The sequence below is a fragment of the Trachurus trachurus genome (assembly GCF_905171665.1).
Source record: "Trachurus trachurus genome assembly, chromosome: 13".
NCBI classification, from domain to species: Eukaryota; Metazoa; Chordata; class Actinopteri; order Carangiformes; family Carangidae; genus Trachurus; species Trachurus trachurus.
In genome coordinates, this window is record NC_139892.1 from 21,489,610 (window position 1) to 21,515,664 (window position 26,055).

Here is a 26,055-nt window from a genome sequence, read left to right on the forward strand (position 1 = left end):
AAGCTGTTTCAGCTCCACCTACAGGCTGCTGCACTCATAACAGACACACAACACACACTTCTTCTTCTCAGATGCCAACATCTGCTCAATGGAACAACAGGAAAGGCTAAAAACCACGTGGATGTTGTTTTTTCATTGATGTCCTATCCTTACTGAAATAACTCCTACAGCTTTTACTTGATTAATATTTATACTAACCCTAACCCTCAATTAGACTCTCACAACCTCATCACTCTAATTATGATTCATGCTGTCAGTATAAATTAAATATGAAGCATGATTATAATGTAGACAGCAGCTGCTCACTTCTTGGTTGATGGTGTTTTAAATAACAGGTGCTTTGCATTTCCTTCCTTCACTTCCACTGTTTTACCTTCACCTCACCCCGTCTCCTCTCCCTCTGTGTGAATCTGCGTGTAAGTGACGAATGTGCTTCAGTTGTCGTCCCTCTCTGTCCTTCACCTGTGAATATTCGACTGCAGCCATTGTTCCCTCTTCTTCTTGCTGGTGTCTGTCATGGCATGTGCCTGTCCCGTCACATGATCAGCAGGAAGAGAGTCTCTGCTGAGCTGATAAGTCGTCATCAGTCGGACTCAGCAGTCTGTCTGCTGACATCAGCGGTTTACACACCTCAGCACACGGAGCGGCCGGGGAGGGGCCCGGAGGTCCCTGAATGCAGCGCTGATCGTACCCTCACTCTGATCTCTGGAGATAAAGGCTTCCTGTGCCCGTCTCCACAACATGCCTCAGGTCTGATCAATGTGCCTGAAACGTAAACAATTCAACCCTCAGCTGGAGAAGAAAGAAACAGTGAAAAATAAACCGTGTGAGACGGAGGGGTAGAAAAACAATGAGCTAAATAAGTTTGGACAAGTGAAGTGCAGACACGTCTTTATTTTCTCCTTTTTTTTTTTTACTTCCAACATCTCAGTGGTTTGTTTTCATCAAAGTGCTGCAGAAGATTAATTAAACTGCTGAATGAACTGAGCTCCAGCAGCTGAAGTTGTCTGACCCCTGCTGGACACGTTAGTGTTGGCATCAAACACACACAGAGGTGAGGATGGGTCTGTTGAAATGTTTTCCTTTGTGTTTCAGCTGCGGACGTCCTGCTCACTTCAGCTGTTACAGAAGACTGTGTTTAAACCCTCTTCAGCATCAGCAGGATGAAGTTTGTGTCTCAGTAAACTGTGTGAGGGCAGTTTAGGGTTCTCACTGTCAGAGAAGAAAAAAACACCACAGAACATTAAAACGTCTGAACCCAAACAGAGAACAGGTAAACATGATTCAAGCCGTTTCTTGTGTTCGACATGAAGGCAGATCAGAGAGCGGCGGCTCTCGGCATCTCGTTTCCTCTGACTGACATGACACACATCTGTCCACAGCTGTCTCAGCTCAATAGCAAGCTCCAAACATTTCATATCGTCCGGCTTCTGAAAATCCGTCCTCGCACTGGACAAGAGTCTCTGTCTCCATCGGTGTCCAGCTGGGACACAGTTCGGCCAATCACATGTCAGACCACAGGATGGCTTTGCTGCCTTTCTCCACACTGACCACGTAGGCTCCCGACGGCGACCAGGACACCGAGTTGATGGCAGAGCTGCACACAGAGGACGACAGCGTGAACACACACCATCAATTTACTGTACAGGAATCTTTTTTTTATTGTTTTCATCTCATTTTGTTTGTTTTGACCTGATTAAATGATGTGCAGTGAGAGTTTTGTACATTGTCCCTGATCTTCTACCAGTAAATACAGAATCATGGGTTTTCACTTGGCATCAACAATCACAGGCACCAGATTGTAAAACTGTGGAACAATAATTAGCCATGAGAGTTCAAAGAAGAACAAAATTAGAAAATAAGATTAGTGTTATACATCTAATATCCAAGGTGACGATCCCTGGAAAACCTTGAAATACGGCTGTAGAGTCAATGGATGATTGTACATGTGGAAGAAATCCCATCAAATACTGTGCGTGTCAAAACGATGCTCACACAGAGGACTACCTACTGATCAGTTCAAATAATTCATAATAATTTCACACAATCACAATCAATAAGTTAACACATTTCTGCACTCCAATAATTAAATCCATGCAAGTTAATGAGTTCTGGAGGTGTTGTTAATTACACTACCAAACCAGTTAAACCTGTCTAAGTCTTGTTCTTATTACCTATGTCCAAACATTTATTAACTCATTGAGTGCCGCGCTCCTTTCCAAAGTTTTAGTCAAGTGTACCGGCAATTTAGACCATTTTTGACTTTTTATGTAGAGCCATAGTGTATTCTATATTATTGCCACCAACACATACTGTAGCTCAATTGAAAGGTTTAACTTTATGCTTCAAATGACCACAAACGTTTGTTTCTACGTGCCTCCGTTCCTGAGAAAAGTCAAGCTAAACATGGCTGGGTTTCACCAAAATCCCTCCTTTTTTTCTAGAAAAGGAGATAGAGCGTCTTTTATGAAAGGTGCTCTGTTTGTGCCTGTCGCTCTTCTCACACTCGCATTTCTGGATCAAAGGGCTCGTATAAGATAAATATATACAACAATTGTTGTTCTATTCACAAAACCACCATCGGGGGCGGGGGGGGCGCCACTAAACAACAATAACACAGACGCACCGTGCCCTGTCACAGCCTCTCGCCACGGAACGTGATGGTCTGTCGGCCACAGCGCCTCGGGAATACCGGTCCCGCCGGTGGTCGCGGTCCTTCTGTGGTACGGGTCGGTGATGCCGGTCTGCTTTGGCCCAGAGACCATCAGATTTTACCGCGGGAGGACTTTGGGGAGGACACGGTGTTGCTCCAGATGAAGACCGGGCGGGACAGTCGGCTGAGAGCTTCCTGTTTCTGCTCCGAGCAGCTCGAGCAGCTGGAGCAGCAGCGCAGGTGAGAGCAGAGCAGCTGCTGCATCTGCATGCAGAACTCCGTTTGCAGAAGCCGAGTTATGATAAAAACTTCCAGATCATGAGCTGTCATGTGACTTTGATCGTCATCTATTTCAGTTCTCCTCGTCGTAGAGTCCCCAAATTTACATATAATGTGTATTAAAGTGTCTATTTTCATAATTTAAAAAAAAAGCAAAAAACGAAAAATCTCGTTTTTGGCACTCAACGCATGGGAACGAAAAACGAGAAATTACGTGGTTGGCACTCAATGAGTTAATGCAGCCACAGAATACAGGTCACTCCTCAACCTTTCACCTCTATCTATGCATACGATCAGCGGATGACGCCGCTTCTTTCCCTTCATGCCGTTAAGTTGTTAGTCATGAGAAGGAAAGCAGCCTCCTCTCCCTGTGACTTCTACGTTCCCTTTATAAGGCTATTACTCAGTTACACTCAGTGTGTGTATGGAGGCTCATTACCTCTATGTTTCATTGTGTATGTGGTGCTTGCAGTTTGTTACTCACTTGTGGTTTCGGTCCAGAGTTTTGTCCACTTTCCCCGTCATGACATTCCAGATGTAGAGAGCGCCATCAGCTGACCCTCCCGCCACGTAGCAGCCGTCAGGACTGAGAACAAAAACAAACACAGTCAACATTTTAATCATGCAGGTTGAGAGGGGGGACGTGTCTCTATAGAGAAAACCGAGTCGAACCCACCTGAAGGTCACTCTGGTCCAGTCGGCTCCACACTTGAAACCCTGAGCGCTGGAAACACACAAACACACACACACAGTTAATACAGCGAGTGGGGGGTCGTCTGAGAGGATGCACATGACGGGTCCGGACAGAACTCACCTGAACGTCTGTCGGACAGAGTTGGTGCGCAGGTCGATGATCTTGATCAGGTCGTCTCTGGAGCAGGTGAGCAGCTCCGTCCGGTCGTGGTTCAGGTCCAGAGACGTCACTCTGCCCAACAGCTCCAGCTCCCGCACTATACTCTCCGCTCTGACCCATGGCAACACACACACGCAGCGCACACACACACGCCACACACACACACGCCACACACACACACACACACACACACACACACACACGGGAGAGGCAGAAACACACCATCAGTGCTGAAATGATGAATAACATTGAATAAAATATAAAATTAATCTTCATCTGCCGACTAATTTTGACATTTGCTGAAAAGATTTAAACTGGATGTAATTCTCCTGAGCAGGAGGAGCTGAAGTAAATGTAAAATGTAAATGTAAATGTACTTTATCTGTACAGCCCTTTACAACAATCCTTTCGGTGTTGTAAATACAGAAAAATCAAATAAGTTAAAGCAGAAGTAAGCGATCCGGTCGTTTTGGCTAATGCTGCGTTCCCGGCAGGCTTTTGAAACCGTAAATTACAGCTTCAAGTCACAACTTACGACTTTGTAGCGTTCCAGGCAACCCACTCGTGTTTTTCCGACCTGTTTTACCGGTGAAAGTCACTATAACGGCCACTCGTAACTTCCGACCGGTGAACTCGTACCAGATCGAACTGGTACGACCTCACAGGTCGAAAAAACACGAGTTACGAGTTTCCTTGAACGCACCATAACAGTCCTCGTCCCTACGTCGCCACATTCACGGCGTCCCTTGGCTGCACACACAGCCCTGCATGCCGTTCTCTCTCCTCGTTGGATAAAAACTGTAGGATACGATAAATGTTTTCTCCTCGGCTCAGAGCAGAGCAGATTGACTGACAGACCCGTGTTTCAGACCAAACACTCTATGTAAGTGATTGCTGTCGGAAGATAGAACTATTTAAGACTTATATTAACACAAATATATCACTTACTTCTGCTTTAAAGTAAGATAAAATAAGGTAAAAGTGTTGGTTAAAACTCTCACCTGATGTCCCAGAATCGAACTTTCTTATCAAAGTGCCCACTCATGACGCACTGCTCCGTGCACACAATGTCGTTACAGCTGGAGCCGGCGAACACCGTCTTCATGCCTGCACACAGAGTCGGTGACAGAGATTCAATCTTACGGTCGGCTCTCTGTCAGACCGGATCCAGTAATAGAAAAAAAAAAAAAAAACTTGAGACAAACCAACCAATCACGTACAGACTTTACTGCGGAGGTCCCACAGTTTGAGCGTCCGGTCGTAGCTCCCAGAGACGATGCGAGCGTTGTCCAATAAGAACCGAGCCGACAGCACCTTCCCACTGTGACCGGTCAGGGTGTGCTGCAGGACACGGACACACACACACAGACAGACAGGTGAGTGTTGATGTTGGATGTGACACTGGGACACCACTTGTACAGACTCGCTTCCTGCCTCCAAAATAAAAACCTCAGATCTAACCAGTGGAAATGGCTGAGGTCACAGGTGTCAGCAGGATAAATATCATCATATCAGATCATTAGTGACAACCACAGACTGAAATCTTGCTTCGACAATTAAAGCAGAACTATGCAGGATTTCGGCTGTAATTATTGTGGCTCAGAGTCACTGTGATGGTAGAGTGACCTATTATGAGGTGAATGGGGTCTAGGCCAATGCGCTCACCCCCCCCACTGGCTGAAAACCGCACTTGCAAGATCAGTCCTCCGTCTCGGTGTTACAAATCTCATCAATGGATAGAACTATCGTGAGAAACTGCCTTACGGCAGTACGAGATAAGAACGCAGATGACGTCATGCATGTTATGAATCGTGATTGGTTTGAGTTCGGAAAGTCGGAGGAAACCATGGAAACATGTTTGTACTGATGAAGTTCGGCTTGTGGCTAACACGGAGCTAATGCTAACAGACACACACACACACCATGGATCTTTTATAAGATAATGTAATACATCATGACACACACACACACGCCTTCGCGTTTTGGAACCTTTATTCATGTGTGTGTGTATGTGTGTGTCTTTGTGTCTTTGTCTGTGTGTGGCCGTATTAGCGTTAGCTCCGTGTTAGCATTAGCTCCCTGTTAGCGTTAGCTCCGTGTTAGCATTAGCTCCCTGTTAGCGTTAGCTCCGTGTTAGCATTAGCTCCGTGCTTAGCAAACACCGCTCTCTACCTTCAGCAGTAAACACAAGCACGTGTAGGGAGGGGGTGGAGGAGGTGGCGGCGGCGAGTTTTTTTTTTTTTACGACAGTGACATGTGCCTCCCAGAACTGTGGGGGAGCCCCGGAGAGGGAAAAAAAGAGAAACCAACGAAGGAGCGAGCTATTTCCGGCCAAGTTGCATAGTTCTGCTTTAACTTGCAGGTGAATTCAGTCCATTAAAGGTTCACTGCTCCGCCTGTGTCCGTGCAAATCGCGCAAGATTTGTACGGACACAGGAAGAGCAGTGAACTGAGACACTGGGAGCTTCTGCTACAAACAAGCTTAAAGTATAGACTTGTTTAATTTTTTTCTCAATTTCTCATGTCGGGGCTTCAATACAAGAGGGACATTACAGACGAGCAGCATGGAGGTATTTGGATGTTTTTTGGTGTGTCTTTTTGGACGAAGAAAAGTGAGCCCCGTTTGCAACCGTCATATGGACATGCAGTGCTGCACGGACCCCCCCCGTAACTCCGAGAAGGCACGGAGGACTCTGAAACTTCTCCCAGCCCTTAGACGACATGAGGGTGAGTAGATAATGAGTGAAATTTGAATTTTGGGTGAACTATCCCTTTAATGTCTCCCAGTGATTAATGTTGGTTTGGATCACTCTCCAACCTTGTAGACAGACCTATTACAGTTACGTCACGCTGAACCACAATATTATCTTTATACCGCCTGGTGATAATTTAATCTCATAGAGACGAGTTTCATGAACGACCAAAGATTCATAAGGTGGTGACACAGATGAAGTCAGTTATACAGAAAGAGATATAATGATGTTCAGTGTTTCTCATCTTCTTTATTCTCTGTGTCTGAGTGCGTGGACAGGTGTGTTACTTGTGTGAGAACATGTAATAATTTGACATCTGACATCATTTACATTCAGCGTCTGTGCCTGGTCTCAGCAGCAGGGTGAGATCATCTCTCGGGCCTCGCCCCCTCAGCCTGACTCTCTGGTGAGTGGTTCTGTTTGGATGCAAGTCACCAACGATGAGCTCATAGGATCTCTGTATGAACTCGCTATGATGTCACATCCCGTCTGTCAGCGGCTCCTGTGGTCACCAGTGCAACACTAGAGCATGATGGGGGAGCAGGGGCTGCTGGGAGCCAAAATGGCGGCCGAGGGGGGAGGAACTGAGATTCAGACCTTTTACAGTACATCACTGACCAGCAGATAATCAACGTCTCCTGATTATCAGATGAAATTAAAGCCTCAGACGCATCAATGATTCATTAATCAATCAGTTGATTGAATGTGTGACAGGAAGAAAAAAAAATCTTCAAAGGTTTTAAGACTGACGTGTCTGAGAAGCCCCGTGTCCACCATCTTACCTGTTCACATGTGAAGTGTAAAATATCTACTAGATCAGGTAATGAGGTACACACAGTGCTAGTGGATGAAGAATCCCTCTCATATAATCAATGTAAGTAATCAATATGAGTTTTCCACTGTAAAAAGATTCTATCATGTTCACATTTTACACGGTTTGACTCACGACAGTGATCACATTCACACAGGAACTTTCACAGTGACCACATTGACAAAGGATCAGTAGGTTACTTTCCATACATGTTTTAATCAGATTGGTTCTCGGTAAACATCAAAAAGACAAAATGAGCCGTAGGGTCAAGGAGCCTGAATAAGCAGCAAAAGGATGTAGAAAACGTGTTTTAATAAAAATAACCTAGGTGTCCTTGGTTCTCACTTGTTTTGAATTAAAAGCAAAATGAGTCTTGACGAGTTGATTGATTGCATCCTGATTTACAGGTTTTTATTTCATCTGTATTCTTGAGACATTAATGCCGTGTCCTGTTCATCCTGGGACTGTAAGATCAATAGAGGCAGATGCAGCGGAGGAAGTTGTTCTGACCTGCAGCAGCCTCATGCCAGCTGACCACTACTAATGTTGACAGAAGATGTCTCAAGCCGACACACAACACTTTACTTGGACATGTGACGTCGCTCTAGCCGACCAAAACAGTAACTACACAATGATGCAGCTTCATGTTCAAAATCAGCGTTTTGGCGGCTGCAGGACGTCAGGAGGGACAAAGCAGGAGCGGTTTGGCTGCTGCTAATAGAAACCTGCACAAGTGTCTTTAGGGGGATATTTTCTGTCACAATTTTGGCTTCCAACAAAAATAAAGATAATATATTGTGCCCCATTGTGTTTCACAATAATTTAGAATCGCACTACAAAAATCATCCAGCATTATTGGTTCTGTAAGGAGCAATATTAGCCTAATAGCTTTATTGCCACAATTAGGCTATAACCAGTAAATTGTCATAAAAATAAAATATAACAAAATAAAAGATTCAATCAACGAAACAAAAGCAAAACCATTCAAGTAAATAATTGAAATAAACAACAAAACAGAATATAAATAGTTGTTTACACAGCAACAATCCACTTCATGGCGTAAGTGAAAGGTTCGTGTACTAGAAACAGACATTATTTATCCACCTTCAATACAGAAGATGAATGTTGATAAATCTCCATCTGTGTGAACATTAGATGTTACTGATATCTGGGCCTTTACTGTGGGTTGGAGACGACAACATATTGAACACAGCACATTCTTTCAAATTCATGCTGTGTTGAAGTAAATGATTCATCATAATTTTCTGGTGCTTCTTCCGCTGCAGGAAATATCTTCTGCAGGAGTTGCATTTTGTTGAGAAGTAAAACTTGCGAAAACAAAAACACGCACTGCACTTTTGGAATTTAAAAGCAGAACAAAAAGACACGTGTCTTAATGAAGTTGTTTTGAACCAGCACTTCACACCTAGCGTGTTGCTCAGTCTTGTCCACGTCTGTTTGGTGTGTTACTTTGTACACAGAGTTTACAACCTATGAACAAGGGAGGGAATGTATCCCATGCTCATTTATCAGTGACTAATCGCGTTAAACAAAAAATAATCATATATCTAGTTCTAACATAATGAAGCAGCCCTATGTGATATGAAAAAGGCTGAGCAGTCATGTGTTTGCACTCACCCTCAGTCTGTAGTCGTCCACCGTCCAGATCCGACTGGCAAAGTCATTAGAGGCAGCGAGCAGGTACGAACCCTGAAGACACAGGTAGGAAAACATAAAACAAAACATCAGAGCGTTACAACAGATGCTTATTGAATATTCTCTAACACGCTTCAGGGCTGGAGAATATTCCCTCTCTCGTTGATTTTAAATGTTTGGTGTCTAACTTTTGTAAATCACCCTGCAATTGTTTTTCAATGTAACTGTATTTATGCTCTGTTGCTGCTTGTAAACTGAGGGAAACCTCAGTGACCAAAAAGTTAAAATAAAGGTTTAAATACATTTTTTTAAATAAATTATATGACAAAAAGGAAAAAATAATAATAATCACGCAACACTACAGGTCAGAACTACATAGTGGTCGCAGAGAGATGCAGATGCAGACTCACAGCACTGTCGAACTCGATACTGGTGATTCCTGCGTTGCTGCCGGTCAGAGCTCCTTTTGGCTCACAGTGACCTGCACACAGAAAGAAAATAGGCTGAAGTCAGTGTTGTCCTTCGGCACGAGGAAAATCTGAGACACAAGTGGTTTGTAGCAGTTGAATGATGTTTATTAGCCTAGTCCTGAACTAGGAGAAAATCAGCAGTACTGTAAAGACCATGAATGTACGTGTAGATTTGTGTCGATGCCGCAGGATTTACACATGAACATGTTTTGACTGTACTTTTATTTCTGTAACAATCAATATGGAAATACTGCTCCAGGCACATCCATATTTCGCCACAGCTGTAGAGATTTCCTTCAGAAAAATGTTCTAACGTGCAATCAGTGATGGTTGTCATGGAGACCTCACCTGCAATAACCTCCCACAGCTTCACCCTGCGGTCCATCCCTCCTGTCGCCAAGAGACGGGAGCCAGGGCTGAACCTGACTGCATTCACCTCACCGTCATGGGCTTCCTACACAGAGAGCAGCAGGAAAGGATTATGGGAAGTCAGACCTTCAATGAACCTTTGACCCGAGTTCGGTCCCTGTTTTCAGCTGGGAAACGGTCACTAGGGCTGGGTATTGTGGCCAATTTCCTGAATCGATTCGATTTCGATTCCTAAGGTTCTAAATCGATTAATCACGATTCGATTCGATTCCATTCCATTAGAATCGATTCAATCTCCTCTTGAAAAATGAAAATGGCTCAACTCTGTGTTACAAAATACACTGCACTTAAAAGCTGATGTTTATGGTGAAAAGAAAGAAATAAAGAACAAACTTGTAAATGTGACAGTTTAAACTTGAACTGTAAATAAAACTGTTCCAATTCTCAAAAGGGCAATTTTGAAATTAGAAAGGAATTGCAGGTGAAAGTGAACTTGAACTGCAACATTCCATCACTGCAAATTGCATTATTTAATTAATTTATAATTAAAGCATTGTTTCTTTAAGTGCAAAAATAATATTAATGGTAAAAAAATAAATAAAAAAAACTCAAACTGCCTCAAGTCAAGTCTGCAGCAGCTAAAGCTCCCTCCCTCTTTTCGAGGAAATGTGTATAAACGGAGCCCATGGTAAATAAAGTGACGGTGAATGTGTGGAGCGGTTCCTGTGACGAGTTCGGCCCGGTCACGTCGCCTATCTCCAGAGTCTGGGCGTCATGTGTTATGATCCGACGGTCATTAAGTGGAGAAAAGTCGCACTGTGAAAACACGGAGCTGCTCGTGTCCTTTATTCTGCGGTAATAACACGTATCATACAGTATGTTGGCTCACCTACGGCGTGAAGAACATGCGGTTCCTGTAGATGTCTGTGTGTGTGTGTCAGCTCTGCACCGCTGCCACACGCACACACACACAGCGTCGGAGCGCTCAAGTGAAACAATAACCTGCAGATCACCTGAGCTGACGTGAACTCCGCTCGTAGTTTGGTTTGGTTTTTATTCATATCAAACACAGCAATACATTGCACAGCTACAAAGAGGAAGAAAGAAACTCCGCTCGTAGTTACTGAGGTCAGAGCGTCAGACGTAACCGCGCCGCTGCTTCATCACGCACGAGACTACCGGGGGAAAAAATCGATCTCACGCGCTGTGAATCGATATTACAAAATTTTAATGAAATCGATCCAGAATCGATTAAATCGATTTTTTTACCCAGCCCTAACGGTCACCGTCACAGATCAGACCTCTGAGTTTAACCAATATCAGCAGCAGGATCGACATCGAGTCCCCTGTGGTTTCTGCTGGTTCTGAGGCTGCAGGTTGAGTTTGAGAAAAACTACTGAGACCATGTTTCCATCCACTTGACGATCGAATTATCTCAAAATATGAATGCGAATAATGTCAGTGCAACTGCGTTTCCATGTCAGACCTTTAAATCAAATAAAAAGCTGTGCGTAATGACGTCATGTGCTGTTTGCGATCATAGTGCTGTATCGAATTGTTTTCTTGCAATTTATGGTGTTTCTATTCATTTTTCTACTAAAATCGCAAAACAGAAGGACACCCATCCTTCATTAACCGATTGTCCGAGGTCGGGCTGCAGACAGGATAAGTGTGACGAGCTGCTGGAGTCGTTGCCTGGAAACTGAGCCATACGCACGCTATTATATTATTATATTTAGTTGTAGGCTAAAGGCCGGTGCTTATAATGCCACATGCCTATCATCAGAAGACAGTGGGGTGTAAACACTGTTTTGATACAGATGCACCGCATGTTAAATCTCACTCACATTTATCCGGCAAATTACCATTTCCATCAGCATTTGTCGCATTAACTTTGCATCAATCAAGAGAAAATCCGATGATATCGACCGTATTAACTTTTTATCGATATTCATGACATTTACGGGTAATCGAATTTTACTGTTTCCATAAGGCATTTTTAATTTGATATTGCTAATGTGAATGCAGTGTTTCCGTATCTGTTCCTATTGAGTGATCAATACATCAGTCCAGAGGTCATTCCCAGCTGATCTTAACTCCTGTTTTGGTTTCCCTGAGCCTATCCCAGTCAAACCACGACATCTATTCCACTGGTGAAGAAGCTGAGGTACTTACAAACGCATGCAGAGCCGTGGACGGGACTCGAACCTCTGCACACCCGCCTGACGGAGCCTCTGTGTTTTCAGGCGACGTGCTGAAAGAGTTGGCGGTTCGACGCCTGCTGAGAGAGAGACCGGAGTTACCAACAGTTTACAGAGATCAGGAGGTCAGAGGTCACTGAGCAGGCCTCTAAGGTAACATCAGCCATCACATCTGTAGGAGGTGAAGGACGCGGGGACCACGGTGATGACAGACAGGTGCATCATCACTGTTGACGAGTCAGTTACTTGTAAAAAGAGGTTCACAACTAGGGTTGCAAAATTCCGGGAATTTTCAAAGTTGGAAACTTTCCATGGTAATTAATGGGAATATATGGGAATAAATCTGAAATTTACCAAATTCAAGATTGGCCCTTAAAGGGATAGTAGCATTTTTTTGTGGGGTTGTATGATCTACAAATAGCCCCCAAGTACTTTAATTGCAGTAGCAGACTCTCTACACTCCTCCCGTTAGCAATGCCAGCCCATAGCCCTGCCCAGAGATTTACAACACACATTGTTGTGAACAGACCCAAAGAAACGGCCTATTTTCGTGGCCTAAAAGAGGTTTTACCTGAAAAAAAAAAATTGACAGTTCCATTGTTCGCTATAATATAATTTTTTCCAGCCCCTGAAAGTGCAGGAAAAACACCGTTTTTATTTGGAGCTAACCAACTGCTGATCGGCGGGCGCTAACCCTGGGCGGAGGGATACGTGAGTTGGTTAGGTCCAAATAAAAACTGCGTTTTTCCTGCACTTTGAAGGGCTGGAAAAAATTATATTATAGCGAACAATGGAACTGTGTATTTTTTTTCACGTAAAACCTCTTTTAGGCCGCGAAAATAGGCCGTTTCTTTGGGTCTGTTCACAACACTGTGTTGTAAATCTCTGGGCAGGGCTATGGGCTGGCTTTGCTAACGGGAGGAGCGCAGAGAGTCTTCTACTGCAATTAAAGTACTTAGGGGCTATTTGTAGATCATACAACCCCACTTTAAAAAAAATGCTACTATCCCTTTAACAGGGAACTTAACCCTCCTGTTGTCCTCCTGGGTCAAGGAAGGAAGGAAGGAAGGAAGGAAGGAAGGACGGAAGGAAGGAAGGAAGGACAAAGGGAAAGTAAGAAGGAAGGAAGGACAAAGTGAACGATGGGAGGAAAGAAGGAAGGAAAGATAGATGGAGGGAGGGAACAGATTGGGTCAAAAAAGAAGGAAGTAGTAAGGACGAAGGGAAGGAAGGGAGGGAGGCTAAAAGGATTGTGGAAAGAAGGAAGACAAAAGGGAAGGAAAGAAAGATGGAGGGAGGGAACAGACCAGGTCAAAAGAGGAAGGAAGAAGTAGTAAGGACGAAGGGAAGGAAGGAAGAAAAGAAGCAAGGAAAGAAAAAATGGATTGTGGAAAGAAGGAAGGGAGAAAGGAAGGAAAGAAGGAAGGATGGAGGAAGTGAACAGATTGGAAGGACAACAGTTCCAACAATTCCCATAAATTCCCAATAATTCCCATAATTCCCATAATTCCCATGGAAAGTTTTCAATTTGGAATATTTCCAAAATTCCCCATCTTAACTTCCCATGGAAAGTTTCTGGAAATTCTACGCCCCTGCAACCCTATTCACAACTCTTAATCATGAAGATGATTAGACATAATTAGCTACGTAATCATGTTTGACTGAATGATTTCAATATGATCCAACAATCATGAGTGACAGTGTGCTTGTTAATTACATTAATTTATTTAACTGTGCCGCTACTTCAGATTATTCATGATGTGACAGCTGATGTTGGTGTGAGTGTTTGAAGATAAAACATCGGTGTTCAAACTGCGACAAGTTCAACCTGAGCTGGACTCTGCTGGGTTCATGCCGTGCACACGTCAGAAGCTCTGCAGCCGATGTCCAGCTTTAAAACAACCAGCAATGTTTGGATCTGATCCGACCCCCAATCCACTTCAGTTTCCAGGTCACGGACAGCGAGAGCAGATTTAGTGAGACTGAGAGACCTGAGGCCTGTACTGCGAAGCCAGTTTAGTGGGTTAGCGAGGTATGTTGAGTGTAAAGCCAGCCTCTCCTGTACTGCGACGGTGGCTGTCTTTTAACGAGGCTAGATCACCATGGTAACTTATGCTTAGCTCATAACCTGGTCCCGACCAGGTTATGTTCCGAGTTTAATCATAAAACCGGCTATAAAAGCGCCGCTGTTTCACTATTTTAACTCATTTACAGCTGGCGTCACCTTTACTTTGAAAGTCCAGTGGAGCTGGATCAGAACGGAGCGTTTGACCGGAGGGAGAGATCAGCTGATCGCTGCTGTTTACTTTCTCTGAGCGTCTCCGCTGAGTCTCCGCCTCCTCACCCGTTGAGCTGAGCGTCAGGAGATCATTATATATTAGACTATAGCCTATATTTTACTTTTATATACAGTCAGTCACCACTGATAGAAGTTGTTCGCTCGCAGCAGGACGGATAATCAGATGGATAATCGGTAAAGTTAATAATTTCACTTAATGTGGCCGTGAATAAATTAATTCCGATGTGTCGCCTGTTATATTTCAGTGTTGCCCAAACGCAAATCTTGAATAAGTCTCCGCTGTTTTCACATTTAAAAAGGTCTTTGTTTATGAGATTTGCTTGTAGCTACAGCACCTAAAAAAAACCTCACTGTAACCTATCCAGCCTCGCTTCCAATAAAACACACACTCGCGTTATAATTGCGATCAGTGAAATATATAACAATATAAAACACAATTTAAAATGACAGTTGATGTTGCTCTAGTTTATATGGATAAAGCTTCATATTTAAAAGTAGCGCAAGAGCTGTCAGAAAAATTAAAAGCAGCCTCCTCTCTTGTCATATTTGCAGCAACACTGTTGCTTCAGGCTGTGATCGTGCTTTTTTTTAATATCGCTCATACTCTCTCCATTAAAACACTCGTCTTGGCTGAAATCAGCCCGTTGTGGATCAATTTCGTGCGGAAGTAGAATAATATGACGTCAAACGCCCCCTTTTATGTGAACGCGCGCAGAGCACAAAGCTGAGAACCGGACTTGACTAATTAAGTTGATAACCACCGTCACAGTACCGTTTAGCTCTGATTGCGGACTTGAGGGTTTGTTGGGCTGCATCTTGAGCACAAAGCCTAGGTATGTTGAGCCTCCTTCGCAGTACAGGCCTCAGGTCCCAGTGGCTGAGTTTAGTCCTGAGGGACGGCTCGTCTCCGAGGAAACCTGAATCTAACGACACCTGGTTCCAGAAAATTCCTCCTTCAGTTTGTCAGAGCTGCTACATCCTCTGATCTCAATGTCACACTTCATCTACTTTTTAATATCTAACCTGGTTTTTACTTGAATTTTATAAAACCACCAGTGTGTGTTAGCCAGATTAAACAGAGGTTTTTGATCAAGTTAAAAGCTCCATCCATCAGCACTGAGAGGTGAACAGAGCTGCTCAGGTGTAATCACTGGGGTGAAATGGACTTTACAAACATCTCGCACTCAATTTGTCAAACTCACCCCAGAAGAAACAAATAGATTATAACTTAAACCCAAACACAACATGGGAGCTCAGTCAGTAAAATAGGTGGTTCTTCAGTTGTCGTGACCCTATTAAACTCCTGCAGCTCTGGACCGTGAGGTTCGACAGGACCATGACGATCACATATGATGTTACGGGGTTAATCAGGACAACAGCGGGAGCAACAACTCTAAACTACAGCCTCTAAAAAAAAATCTGATTACTGTGGTTGGGATTATTGCCAAGAACCATCACATCAACACAAACGTCAGTGTTCACACTGCCAGCAGAAACATCAACAGTCTGCAGACCTTCTGATCAGAGCTAAAAAAAAAAAAAAGGAGCCAGAGGCGGCTCACGTGGTTATCAAGGTTGTCTGTTCGCTTTGTTCACTGACAGCCAATCAGAGGAGATCTTACTGAAGGATTAACACTGGTCTTTACAATCTGAACAGACTACAGCAACGTACAAAAACAAAAACTAGGAGAGCAGGACATATTAGGAGTGGGTTCTTACTGCTCCCGTTTCTTCTCTCTCATCTGAACTCTTGAATTCAGTGTTTGTGTCACTGACGGGGCAGATGGACAAAACTACCAAACACAAGAGCTGTGTATTGTGCGTTCACACCAAAAGCGTCCAAAGCTTCAAAAATGCCAGAAGTCATTCATTTTCAATGAGAGCCCGGCGACCTGAGTGACCAAAGCGTCAACTGCCGTCAGCCGAGCTTCCAAAGCGTCACCAGACGAGAAGTTGAGTCTTGGTTAACTTTATGGTAATTTGCTATGACGCGGTTCGGCGGCAACCAGTCAGAATAGAGCTGTCCTTCACCTCCTTTAACTGACCAGCGCAATCAAACTTTGACGTCAGTCACGTGAAGAGCAACCAAAGCGGCTAAAAATATTTTGCCTGTTAGCTTTTGGTGTGAACGCACAGTGAGACTTCAGCGTCAAGACATCTGTCCATAACACAGACCTCATTACACTCATTACAGACAGGAGGATTGATCTCTCACTCTCACACACACACGACATGTACAGGTGGACATGCAGGTATTATGTAAAGACCAGCTGGGTGAAAATAAAATGATCTCTGGCTCCACCCACAGTCAGTCAATGATGTGTCAATGAGAAACTGACAGTGTGAACAGGTGAACACACACAGTCATTCACCTGGCGTGTGGTGGGAGGAGTCCAGGCTGAACACACTCAGACACTCTGCAGACAGACATAAGACAGATAGATAGACAAACAGGAAGATAGACAGGTGGTCAATCACAACATGGACAGTCCCAGCCCCCCTTTACAGAGACCAGGACAGAGACCGAGACCAGATGGCGTTATAGCTACATACCCAAATATGTTGGAGATGGAGTCGAGCAGACCACCAGGTGGAGGCTGGGACATTTTCTTACTGCAGGAAGAGAAAAAGAAAACTTGCTAAGTGTCCAGGTCCACTGATGTCTTCAACGTCTCCATCTGTCCACAACCCAAACCAGGGATGGGCCGGTGTGGCTGCAGGTTTCTCTTCCAACCAACCAAGAGCAACACAGTTCGACCAATCAACTGTCTGAAGACTGAGATCAGCTGATTAAATGAGTTAAGTCTGGTGTGCAGCTGTTGCTGCTGATTGGTTGGAAAGAAAACCTGCAGCCACATCGGCTGATTGTGGAAGAGGTTGCCTGTTTCCAGCAAACCTATCAAATTCCACCGGAGAGTATGGCTGATGCGTGTTGTCCAGTGGCGGCTGGTGCTAAAATAAATTGGGGGGGCGTCAGATAAATAAGATAAATACAGAGCATTGCTAACTTCACATCCAGCCAGAGGGGTGTACTGCGAAGCCAGTTTAGTGAGGAGGTATGTTGAGTCTAAAGCCAGGCTCTCCTGTAGCTACTACAAAGGTGGCTCTCTTTTAACCCAGCTAGATCACCACGGTAACTAAGTCTTCTTCTTATCTATCCTAGCTTCACCACACTCAAAAGAAAGTCAACAGCAGCGGATCAGTGTGATCTCTCCCTCCATACAAACACTCCGTTCTGATCCAGCTCCACTGGACTTTCAAAGTAAAGGTGACGCAGCTGTAAATGAGTTAAATAGTGAAACAGCAGCGCCTTTATAGCCGATTTTAGGATTAAACTCTGAACATAACCTGGTCTGGCCCAGGTTATGAGCTAAGCATAAGTTAACATGGTGATCTAGCCGGGTTAAAAGAGAGACATCTTTGTAGTGCAGGAGCGCCTGGCTTTAGACTCAACATACCTCGCTAACTCACTAAACTGGCTTCGCAGTACACCCCTCAGCTGAGTTTGGCATGACACAGACGGGAGAAGCGTTGTGTAACTCCGTCCACGGCCACTTGCCTGCTGCAGGATTTTGAAGTCAGGTTGCTCCGGTCCAAGCTCCTTTATCCTTTTTTTTTTTTTTACTCCAGCGAACGCCTCGTGAAAGGATTATTTCGTAAAGAAACAACTGATTTTTCTTTTGCTGCGGCCCCCATTGTCTCCTGTCTTGTTGTTGTCTGTCTGCTCCCTGTGCACGCGGGTGCGTCTGTAACTGTTTGAGTGACAGGCACGTCGCCGCTGCCAGGGGAGTGACTTTGATTGACAGGTCAGGTATCATGAATCAAGCCGATTGGATGAAAAAATGACCCAAACGCGCTGATTGGCCACGGGCGCAGAGAGCTGCGCCAGGAGGAGAATCTTGAAGTAACCAATTAGAGACCAGCATGAAGTCACATGGAAGCCAAAAGTTTAAGAGCCCACATACACACTCATTAGGCCGGCGCCCCTCGCTATTGAAATGTATGAAACAACCCAGAATAAACCCAATATGGAATGGAAAGGCTTACACATTTCAAAGTAAAACCCATTGTATGAGTGAACACTGAACAGATATGGTAATTACTTTTTATTATGTTATTTATGTTCACCGTGTATACACTTTTTTCCTGAAATTTTGATGGGGGCGGCGCCCTAGCGCCCCCTATTGACCGGCCGCCACTGCTGTTGTCCAAAACAAAAACACAGAAAAAAAGTGTGTCCTCCAAGATAGTTGGCCTTAGAGGTTTATTCACAAAGTACAAAAAATAAAAAAGCATACATTTTCCACGGGCACTGTTACTAACGATACCTGTCCACCCACACACACACTCCAAAACAAGGCTTCAACACGGTCAGAAAAACCATGTGTTCCTGTGGCTCTCCCATCATCCACAAAGCCCATAGACTGTACAGCCTCGTTCCTAAACACCAGCGCCTCGAACAGCTACTTTCTTAAAGATACAGGCGCTTATTTTTTTCTGTCTCACCAAAATTAATAACATTAAAAAATAATAATAATTATCAGTGTTTGTGCAAATAATAATAATAATCAAATAATAATTACTTAAATTAACTTGTTTTTTTAATGCAATGAAATTAAACTAATATGAAATCCTAAAAATATACTCCATAATGAACTGATATTACTATCAGTCATATGGCACCTACATTGCTGCACATTCCTGACCCAGACTGTTTCTGCCCGTTTGTTTTGACGGACCAACAGTTGATAGGAAAACCCTGACACTCGATCAGTCTCATCAATTCAGTGAATTCTGGTGATGTGTGTGTGAAAAAGAATAATCAATCTGGAAAACTTGGACCCCGGTGAACAGGACTGGTGGTCTCACCTGGGAGTCCTGCTGAGCGGTCTGTTGGGTGAGGTCTCGCCAACCCCCTTCCCTCCGTCCTCGGCCAGAACCTCGATGTCGTCGTCCCTGAGGAGAGAAACACCAGGTCAGAACCGACCCACCTCAGCCATGATTTTAAAAAAAGAAAGAAAAGAAGAAGAAGCTGGAGGTTGAATCTACTGACGGGTCGATGGGAAGAGGTTCTTTGGCAGCGTCGGCCAGCTCCTTCTGCAGTTTGGCCTGTCTGCGTCTGAAATGAGGCAGATCGGTCAGAGGAGTGAAATCAAAATCAGAGACACCGTCGTCCTCCTCCTCCTCCAGGCGTTTCAATCTACCTGCTGTCCTTCTCGTTCTCAGCGTTCAGCCTGTTGGCCTCCTGAGCTTTCTCCGCCATCCAGCGAGACACCAGCTCCTGGTTGTCCTCTGTGGTTTTCCTCAGCTTCTCCTCCAGAGCAGAGAAGGTGATCTGCAGGGCGTCGTACTCGTCCTTCAGGGTCTGGTTCGCCCTCTCCAGGTCCTGCAGGAGAAAGAAGATCAACAGTCACAACTCTGGGCTCCTGAAGAAACTAAACCTGATGAGTCTTTTTTAGTCTGTGGCCTCCGTCACTCTGACTGATTACTGTCCTTTAGCAGACACCTAAAGGTCTGACTGGTCTAAACTGACTCCATGTTTGGTGATCAGATGAAGGTCTCAGCTTGAAAACTTTAGATCAGCTCCCTCCTCCTCCTCCTCCTTTAGCCTGGTGCTCCTTGCTGATTGGTTCTGTTGGATGTCAGCCATCACACTGAGCCTATTGGATCTCTCTATAGACTCACACTGATGTGACTTCCTGTCTGTCAGCAGCTCCTGGGGCCACCGCTGCACAACTAGAGCATGATGGGAGAGCAGAGCAGGAGCTGCTGGGAGCCAGAGGGCAGCAGGAGAGGATGTGGGTGATCAGACCTTTTACTGTTCATCATTGACCTTCGATCACTAACGGTTCAATCCAAAGACACACGAGCACCTTCCTGTGTTGAGTCAGTCTGACACCGACACTCACATCGGCTCGTCAGGAGTGATAATACTCCAAAGAAACATGACGTTCGACATAGGGATGGGCATTTGAAGAAATCTTTTTGATCGATCTTCGGGAAAATTAACGATCAATTATCGATTAATCGTTAATATTAATATTAATAATTAAAAACAAAATGCGTGCGGCTATGGCGTGTGCCAGTAATCCAGGGCAGTCCCCGTGAAGGAAGAAGGTCAGACAACAACGTACACGGACGTCTGTGTGCTTGTGCTTCACCTGTGGGGGCGGTGCCGGTGCCGGCATCATTTAGGTTAAAAAAAAAAAAAAAAAAAAAAAAAAAAAAAAGCACGTTGCGCTGCCTGGCTCACCTGCAGCTGAGCTGTCAGAGCAGCTCTGCTGTCCCTCTCTCTTCAGCCTCGTGTTTGGCTGCTCTTGTACAAAAAAAAACCACAAGCACTTTCAAACTGTGAAAGCGTGTGTTTTATTGTTTTTTCTGTGGCCAACACTCTGATCAGCGCGGCACAGAAAAGAGAAACAAACTATGCAGGATATTTACCTTAAGTTTCATTTTAACCGTCGTTAAACAGCTTCGGACTAATTGTGATGTTAGATAAATGACTTGTAGCTTGTAACTTACAGAGAGAGTGGAGGCTCCTTCCACACCGCTGCTGAAAACCAAACCTGCTGATCAGAGCGGGCGGAGCCGCGGGGTCACAGCTCATGTCCGCGACACAAGCGCCCTGTCATATTTAATGAATTATTTCACTCTTAAACCATGTAATAATAATAATAATAATAATAATAATAATAATAATAATAATAATAATAGGCCTGTATAATAATACGTATATGGAGTTTATTGGTTGTTATGAAAAAATAAACCCGTGGTTTATTTCTCCATGACAACCTCTGCCCTCTACATGATCCCTTATAATAAATCGATAAAAAATTTCCGTGATCGATAAAATTCTTTACGATCAATAATCGATCATCGATTAATCATGCCCATCCCTAGTTCTGCAGCATCGAGTGAACTTCAAATCTTTCAGTCTGAGTGGACCTAATCCTGACTCCTTAATTAGTTTCATGGACGTAATACTTCTGCATTGCTGCATTTCCCAGGATGCTTTGCGCAGCCCCAGATAAGTGGAAGCCCCTTAAGGAACCTTGAGGCATGCGTTTGCTCCAGGTGATCTATATTTCTACCTGCAGGCAGCTCCTCAGCTCCCGACAGTCTCCCTCCAGGTTGGCAATCTGCTGCTGGTACTCCAACATCCTGAAAATACACAACACAACACATTTCAGTCTGCTGCTGGCGAACCGACCTCCACCGAGATGTCACGCATACACACAGGTACAAATAAGAGTGTGTGCAGATACTGACTTGGCCTCGTTGCTCTGGATCTCTTTGTCTTTCAGTTGAATCTGGTTGTTCAGCTCGATGACGTTCTGAGCCAGCTGTAAGGGAAAAAAAAACAACACACCTTCATCATCTGTCTGCAGATTATAAAATATGAAACACAACAGAAGTAAAAACCATAAAGATAAAGTTTACTGTGAGAACTGTGCTGCCTGATCGACCAAACAGTAATCAATGTGCCGAGGCTCAGTCGACCAGGTGTTTTGATTGGTCAGGTCAGTTAGTCAAAGGTAAAAGTTTGCCTATAGAGATATTTTGTCAATTTGCACATTTTGAGAAAAAAAAAGATGTAAAATTAGACTAATTTTATGAATTTTGAGAGCAGCAATACCAAATTTGTACATTCCTATTGCATGAAAAACACAATGCTTTGCACAGCTCCACTACGCCCTGAACTTAATGCTGCTCCTTTGTTTTCCTGTCTTACATTATTGGACAAACTGATTAATCCAGGTGTGTCTGAGTAGTCACAATGGTCAGACACAGGAGCAGCTTTAAGTTCAGGACGTAGTGGAGCTGTGCATAGAGCCCATTTCTGTCATGAATGAGCAAATTCAAATGAAAAACATGGCTGCCATCAAGAAAAATATCCTTGGGGAAAAAAAAGTGCTTAGTGAATATTGGTGATAAATTATTAACCCTTGGTTCAATCATCATACAGTTTGGTACGTATGATCAGGTTGTGAAAGGAAGAAGGCAAACCATACAAGCCTGACTTGGAAGGTGTACTACAAACAAACACACTAAAAGGCTCTGACTGATCATTGTAAACTTGATAAACACACAGCAGACATCTAAAGGTCTGACGGTCAAAACTGACTCCATGTTTTGTGATCAGATGAAGGTCTCAGCTTGAAAACTTTAGATCAGCTCCCTCCTCCTCCTTTAGCCTGGTGCTCCTTGCTGATTGGTTCTGTTGGATGTCAGCCATCACACTGAGCCAATTGGATCTCTCTATAGACTCACACTGATGTGACTTCCTGTCTGTCAGCAGCTCCTGGGGCCACCGCTGCACAACTAGAGCATGATGGGAGAGCAGAGCAGGAGCTGCTGGGAGCCAGAGGGCAGCAGGAGAGGATGTGGGTGATCAGACCTTTTACTGTTCATCATTGACCTTCGATCACTAACGGTTCAATCCAAAGACACACGAGCACCTTGCTGAGTCGAGTCTGACACCGACACTCATATCGACTCGCCAGGAAACATGATGTTTAGCAGCATCTAGACTCCTATTTTTTTCTAACTATTAGACTAACTATTTTTTCCAGTACACTATGATTAAATATTTTCAATATGCACAAAAACAAAACGGTGATTTGTGTGTTATCTGTTTAAATGGATTGTGTTTGTGTGGATGAAGATCTGACCGTGTTCCAGTTGGACAGGTGTTCGTGTCATGTCTCCGTGTGTGGGCTAAAGGTCACTGACCTCTCCTCTCTTCTTGTGGAGCTCCGTCAGCTCCTCCTGGTGTTTGATTCTCATCTGAGCCATTTCCTGCTGCAGAGCGTCGCTGCGATTCGAGTCCGCGCCCGAACTGAAACGCAGGACAGGGACAGGTGAAGAGCTGCGTTCCATAAGGTTCCCCCGGGGACGTCCCCACCAACTGAACATGCCAGACGTATGGAGCTTTCACAGACAGGTGTGAAATTGACTTATTTTACACGATCAGCAACACAGGCCAGAAATGATCAGTATTGGCGACAAAAAACACATGATTCTGTGGTCAGTGTGGTTTCCTAGATGATCAGTGACTAGAGGCATTAATGCTAATCTACCAATCACATTTTCTGATAAAAACTGTCAAACCGTGTTTAGCGGCCAATCAATCACAGCATCCCTAATTCCCACCTTTTCATTTATTTCTTTTCAGAATCATCTTCAGGTCATGTGGTCGTGCCTACCCGGTCCGTAGACTGGGGCATTACAAATTTGTCAGTTGTTTGTTCATAAAACATGTAGGGAGATGGAGCGTATATAGAAAAAGAAAGAGCGGTCAGCAGCTAACGTCTTCGTATACAGTGTAAGTTTGAGTGGAAAAAAGTAACTGGCAGGAAGCAGCACAGATAATTCTGTTCGATAGGGATGCACGGGGTGATACCAATGTTTAAAATAACAATCTGGCTGATGGTGGATACTGGTACCAATGCATTTTCTCTGTAATTTATTCCTCCATTGTGTAAAGAAAACCAAGAAATCTTCGTTACTCCCACCCAACTGACATTTTCGCTCACTTTAACAAACTGATGAAAGCGCCCTCTTGCATCTCAGCAGAGTCATATCCCACCCAAAAAGAGGAAAAACAAAAGAGAGAGCAGGCTTCCCCGAGTTAGCAAAAATATACCACTGAACTCAACACAGTATTTTCCAATGGCCGATGTCAGTCAACGAGGTGCATCACTACTGTTCGATTATTATTCTGTTTTTTTCTCCGTATCACTTTCACGATGCTGGGTAGCAGCGCTGCATATTGGGAGGATCACACATACAGATACAAGAGTCAAGGTGGAGGCGTGTCCCCGCTGCACCTTGAGCTGTGCCTCAGATTGTCTCACCTGGCCTCGTGTCCTCTCTGGATGTCATATTTGTCGGCCTGGTATCGCTCTGACAGAACGGCCTGCAGGTCTGACTTCTCCAGCAGACGGTTATCTGAAAGCAACAGAGCCCAGCCAGTCGTTAATGTGTCTGAACTGAAAGGTCACACAGCAGCTGGATTACAGCTGTGACTCTGACAGGGTGTAACAGTCTGGCCTGCACACCAGCGAGGGCGCGGATGAGCTGGGAAGTGAGATGGAGAGAGTGAGGGGGAGGGAAAACACCACAAAGATCACCACATCTGTGGCACAAGACAACAAAAGTGACAATTCATGCTCTCTGTTCATTTACTAAATTTTATGTGGAACAAACCACGACATTTTATCACCCAGCTCCATGTGCAGTGTTAAGAGCCTCTGTTCAGTGCAGTACACACATTTTTAATGACTCAAAAGACCCGTCTCTACTATCACCTTCACTTTCCCCGTGATGTAACACTTTGTTTTTGTTGTGTTGATTAAATCTAAACTGTACTGTGTATGTGTGTGGGTGTGTATGTACACCTGGGTAGAGCTGTTGTTAAGATAACCTCTCATTCATGTGCAGTTGTGCATGTGAGGGGCGTGAGATGTGATGAGATGTACTCACACTGGTGGATGATCTCCTCAAAGGCTTGTCGCTGCACTCGGTCCCTGAGCTTCAGCTGCTCTGAGATGTGCCTCTTCCACGTACGCTCTGCCATCACCACTACACACACACACACACACACACACACACACACACACACACACACACACACACACACACACACACACACACACACATATTAGGAACACTTGACAGCACAGCCTCTGATGACTGGTCAGGTGAATCAACACCTGTAAACATCTGTAGAGAATATGAACATGAGACTCTTCGGGAAGGAGAATGTATCAGTCATACTGTTGAAGCACCACAGCAGAGGACTGTGAAGCTGTAGTGTCCAAAAATGGGAAGTTGTGTTTCGACAGCTCCTTACTATCTCACAATAAAAACACTTTACTCAAAAGATATTTTACTGCCATTAATACAGTGGCTCAAGTTTGTTTGATTCAAGCCTCCGAGTCGTCCTGCTGTAAATCACAGGTGACTTCTTGTTGCACAGAAGCAGGCGGCTAATCTCCAGACACGGTCAGGTGATTAGTAGCCAATGTAAATGATAGTGCATTTAAAATAATAAAAGAAAAAGGTTAAAAACCTCGACTCGGAGTGATCGCTGTTCACACGGACGGATTCCCAGGTAATCCAGGTGACTAACCCCGGTGACGTCGGAGAGGTAAAAAGCACGAGGCGGTTGAAAACATCCTCAGTTACTGTGTTGTTGGTGTTGAGGCTCCGTTAGCATTAGCTGCTAAAGGAAACGCCAGAGAGACTAAATGGTGACGCCATGCTAACGGGGCGACGGGCTACAAGAGCAAACGTCACCGATTAGACCCGTGCTAAACCGACTCAGTTACATGTGAACCCATCGTGTCGCTGCTCCGTCAGTCTCCCTCGTCGCGGCTCCGGTGAGGAGGGGTTACCGGACAGTTTCCCGGGACGCAACACCCGTGACTCGACATGTTTGTATGCTAACGGAGAGGCTAGCTCCGGTGCTTTAAAATGAAATAATAATAAAACTTACTCCACCCAACCGAGTTCCGGGCTGTAGCTCGTTTCCTCTGACGCCTCCCCGTTGACCTCGATGTTGCTGTCTCTGTTATCGGTTTTAATGGGCTCGGTTTGTCTCTTTAACCGACATCAGCTTCTTCCCTTAATTCGCTCCAAGTAAGCGCCATTTTGGCTCCGACGGCTTCACTTCCGGGAGGGTCGCACGAAAATACGATCGGGTTTAA

The 26,055-nt window shown here is 44.5% G+C and overlaps 1 protein-coding gene across 4 annotated transcripts; it reads right to left on the reverse strand.

Moving 5' to 3' along the window:
• Positions 1 to 886: 886 nt before the first annotated feature.
• On the reverse strand, positions 887 to 26,021 carry atg16l1 (ATG16 autophagy related 16-like 1). Of its 4 annotated transcripts, none has more exons than XM_083985064.1 (21): positions 25,845 to 26,021; positions 24,830 to 24,928; positions 24,202 to 24,295; positions 23,078 to 23,183; positions 21,614 to 21,687; positions 21,436 to 21,505; positions 19,549 to 19,730; positions 19,398 to 19,463; positions 19,214 to 19,300; positions 16,898 to 16,957; positions 16,717 to 16,761; positions 12,020 to 12,122; positions 9,824 to 9,929; positions 9,416 to 9,486; positions 8,988 to 9,059; positions 5,006 to 5,126; positions 4,787 to 4,892; positions 3,747 to 3,896; positions 3,609 to 3,656; positions 3,417 to 3,518; positions 887 to 1,597 (listed from the first exon to the last, which is right to left on the reverse strand). In XM_083985064.1, coding segments are annotated over exons 1-21 (1,857 nt in total). In that variant the 5' UTR covers positions 25,846 to 26,021; the 3' UTR covers positions 887 to 1,503. The 4 variants fall into 4 exon arrangements, with proteins under 4 accessions (XP_083841190.1, XP_083841191.1, XP_083841193.1 ...); XM_083985065.1 differs by lacking the exon at positions 25,845 to 26,021 and adding an exon at positions 25,419 to 25,820; XM_083985067.1 differs by lacking the exon at positions 16,717 to 16,761.
• Positions 26,022 to 26,055: the final 34 nt, after the last annotated feature.

What these genes read in the sequence shown, in the direction of transcription:
- atg16l1 (XM_083985064.1), bottom strand. An exon ending in CCACGGCTCTGCATGCGTTT is followed by an intron (nt 9,930 to 12,019) that starts GTAAGTACCTCA and finishes CTCTCTGTGTAG; the next exon opens with GAAGCCCATGACGGTGAGGT. An exon ending in GTATCGAGTTCGACAGTGCT is followed by an intron (nt 9,060 to 9,415) that starts GTGAGTCTGCAT and finishes CTGTGTCTTCAG; the next exon opens with GGTTCGTACCTGCTCGCTGC.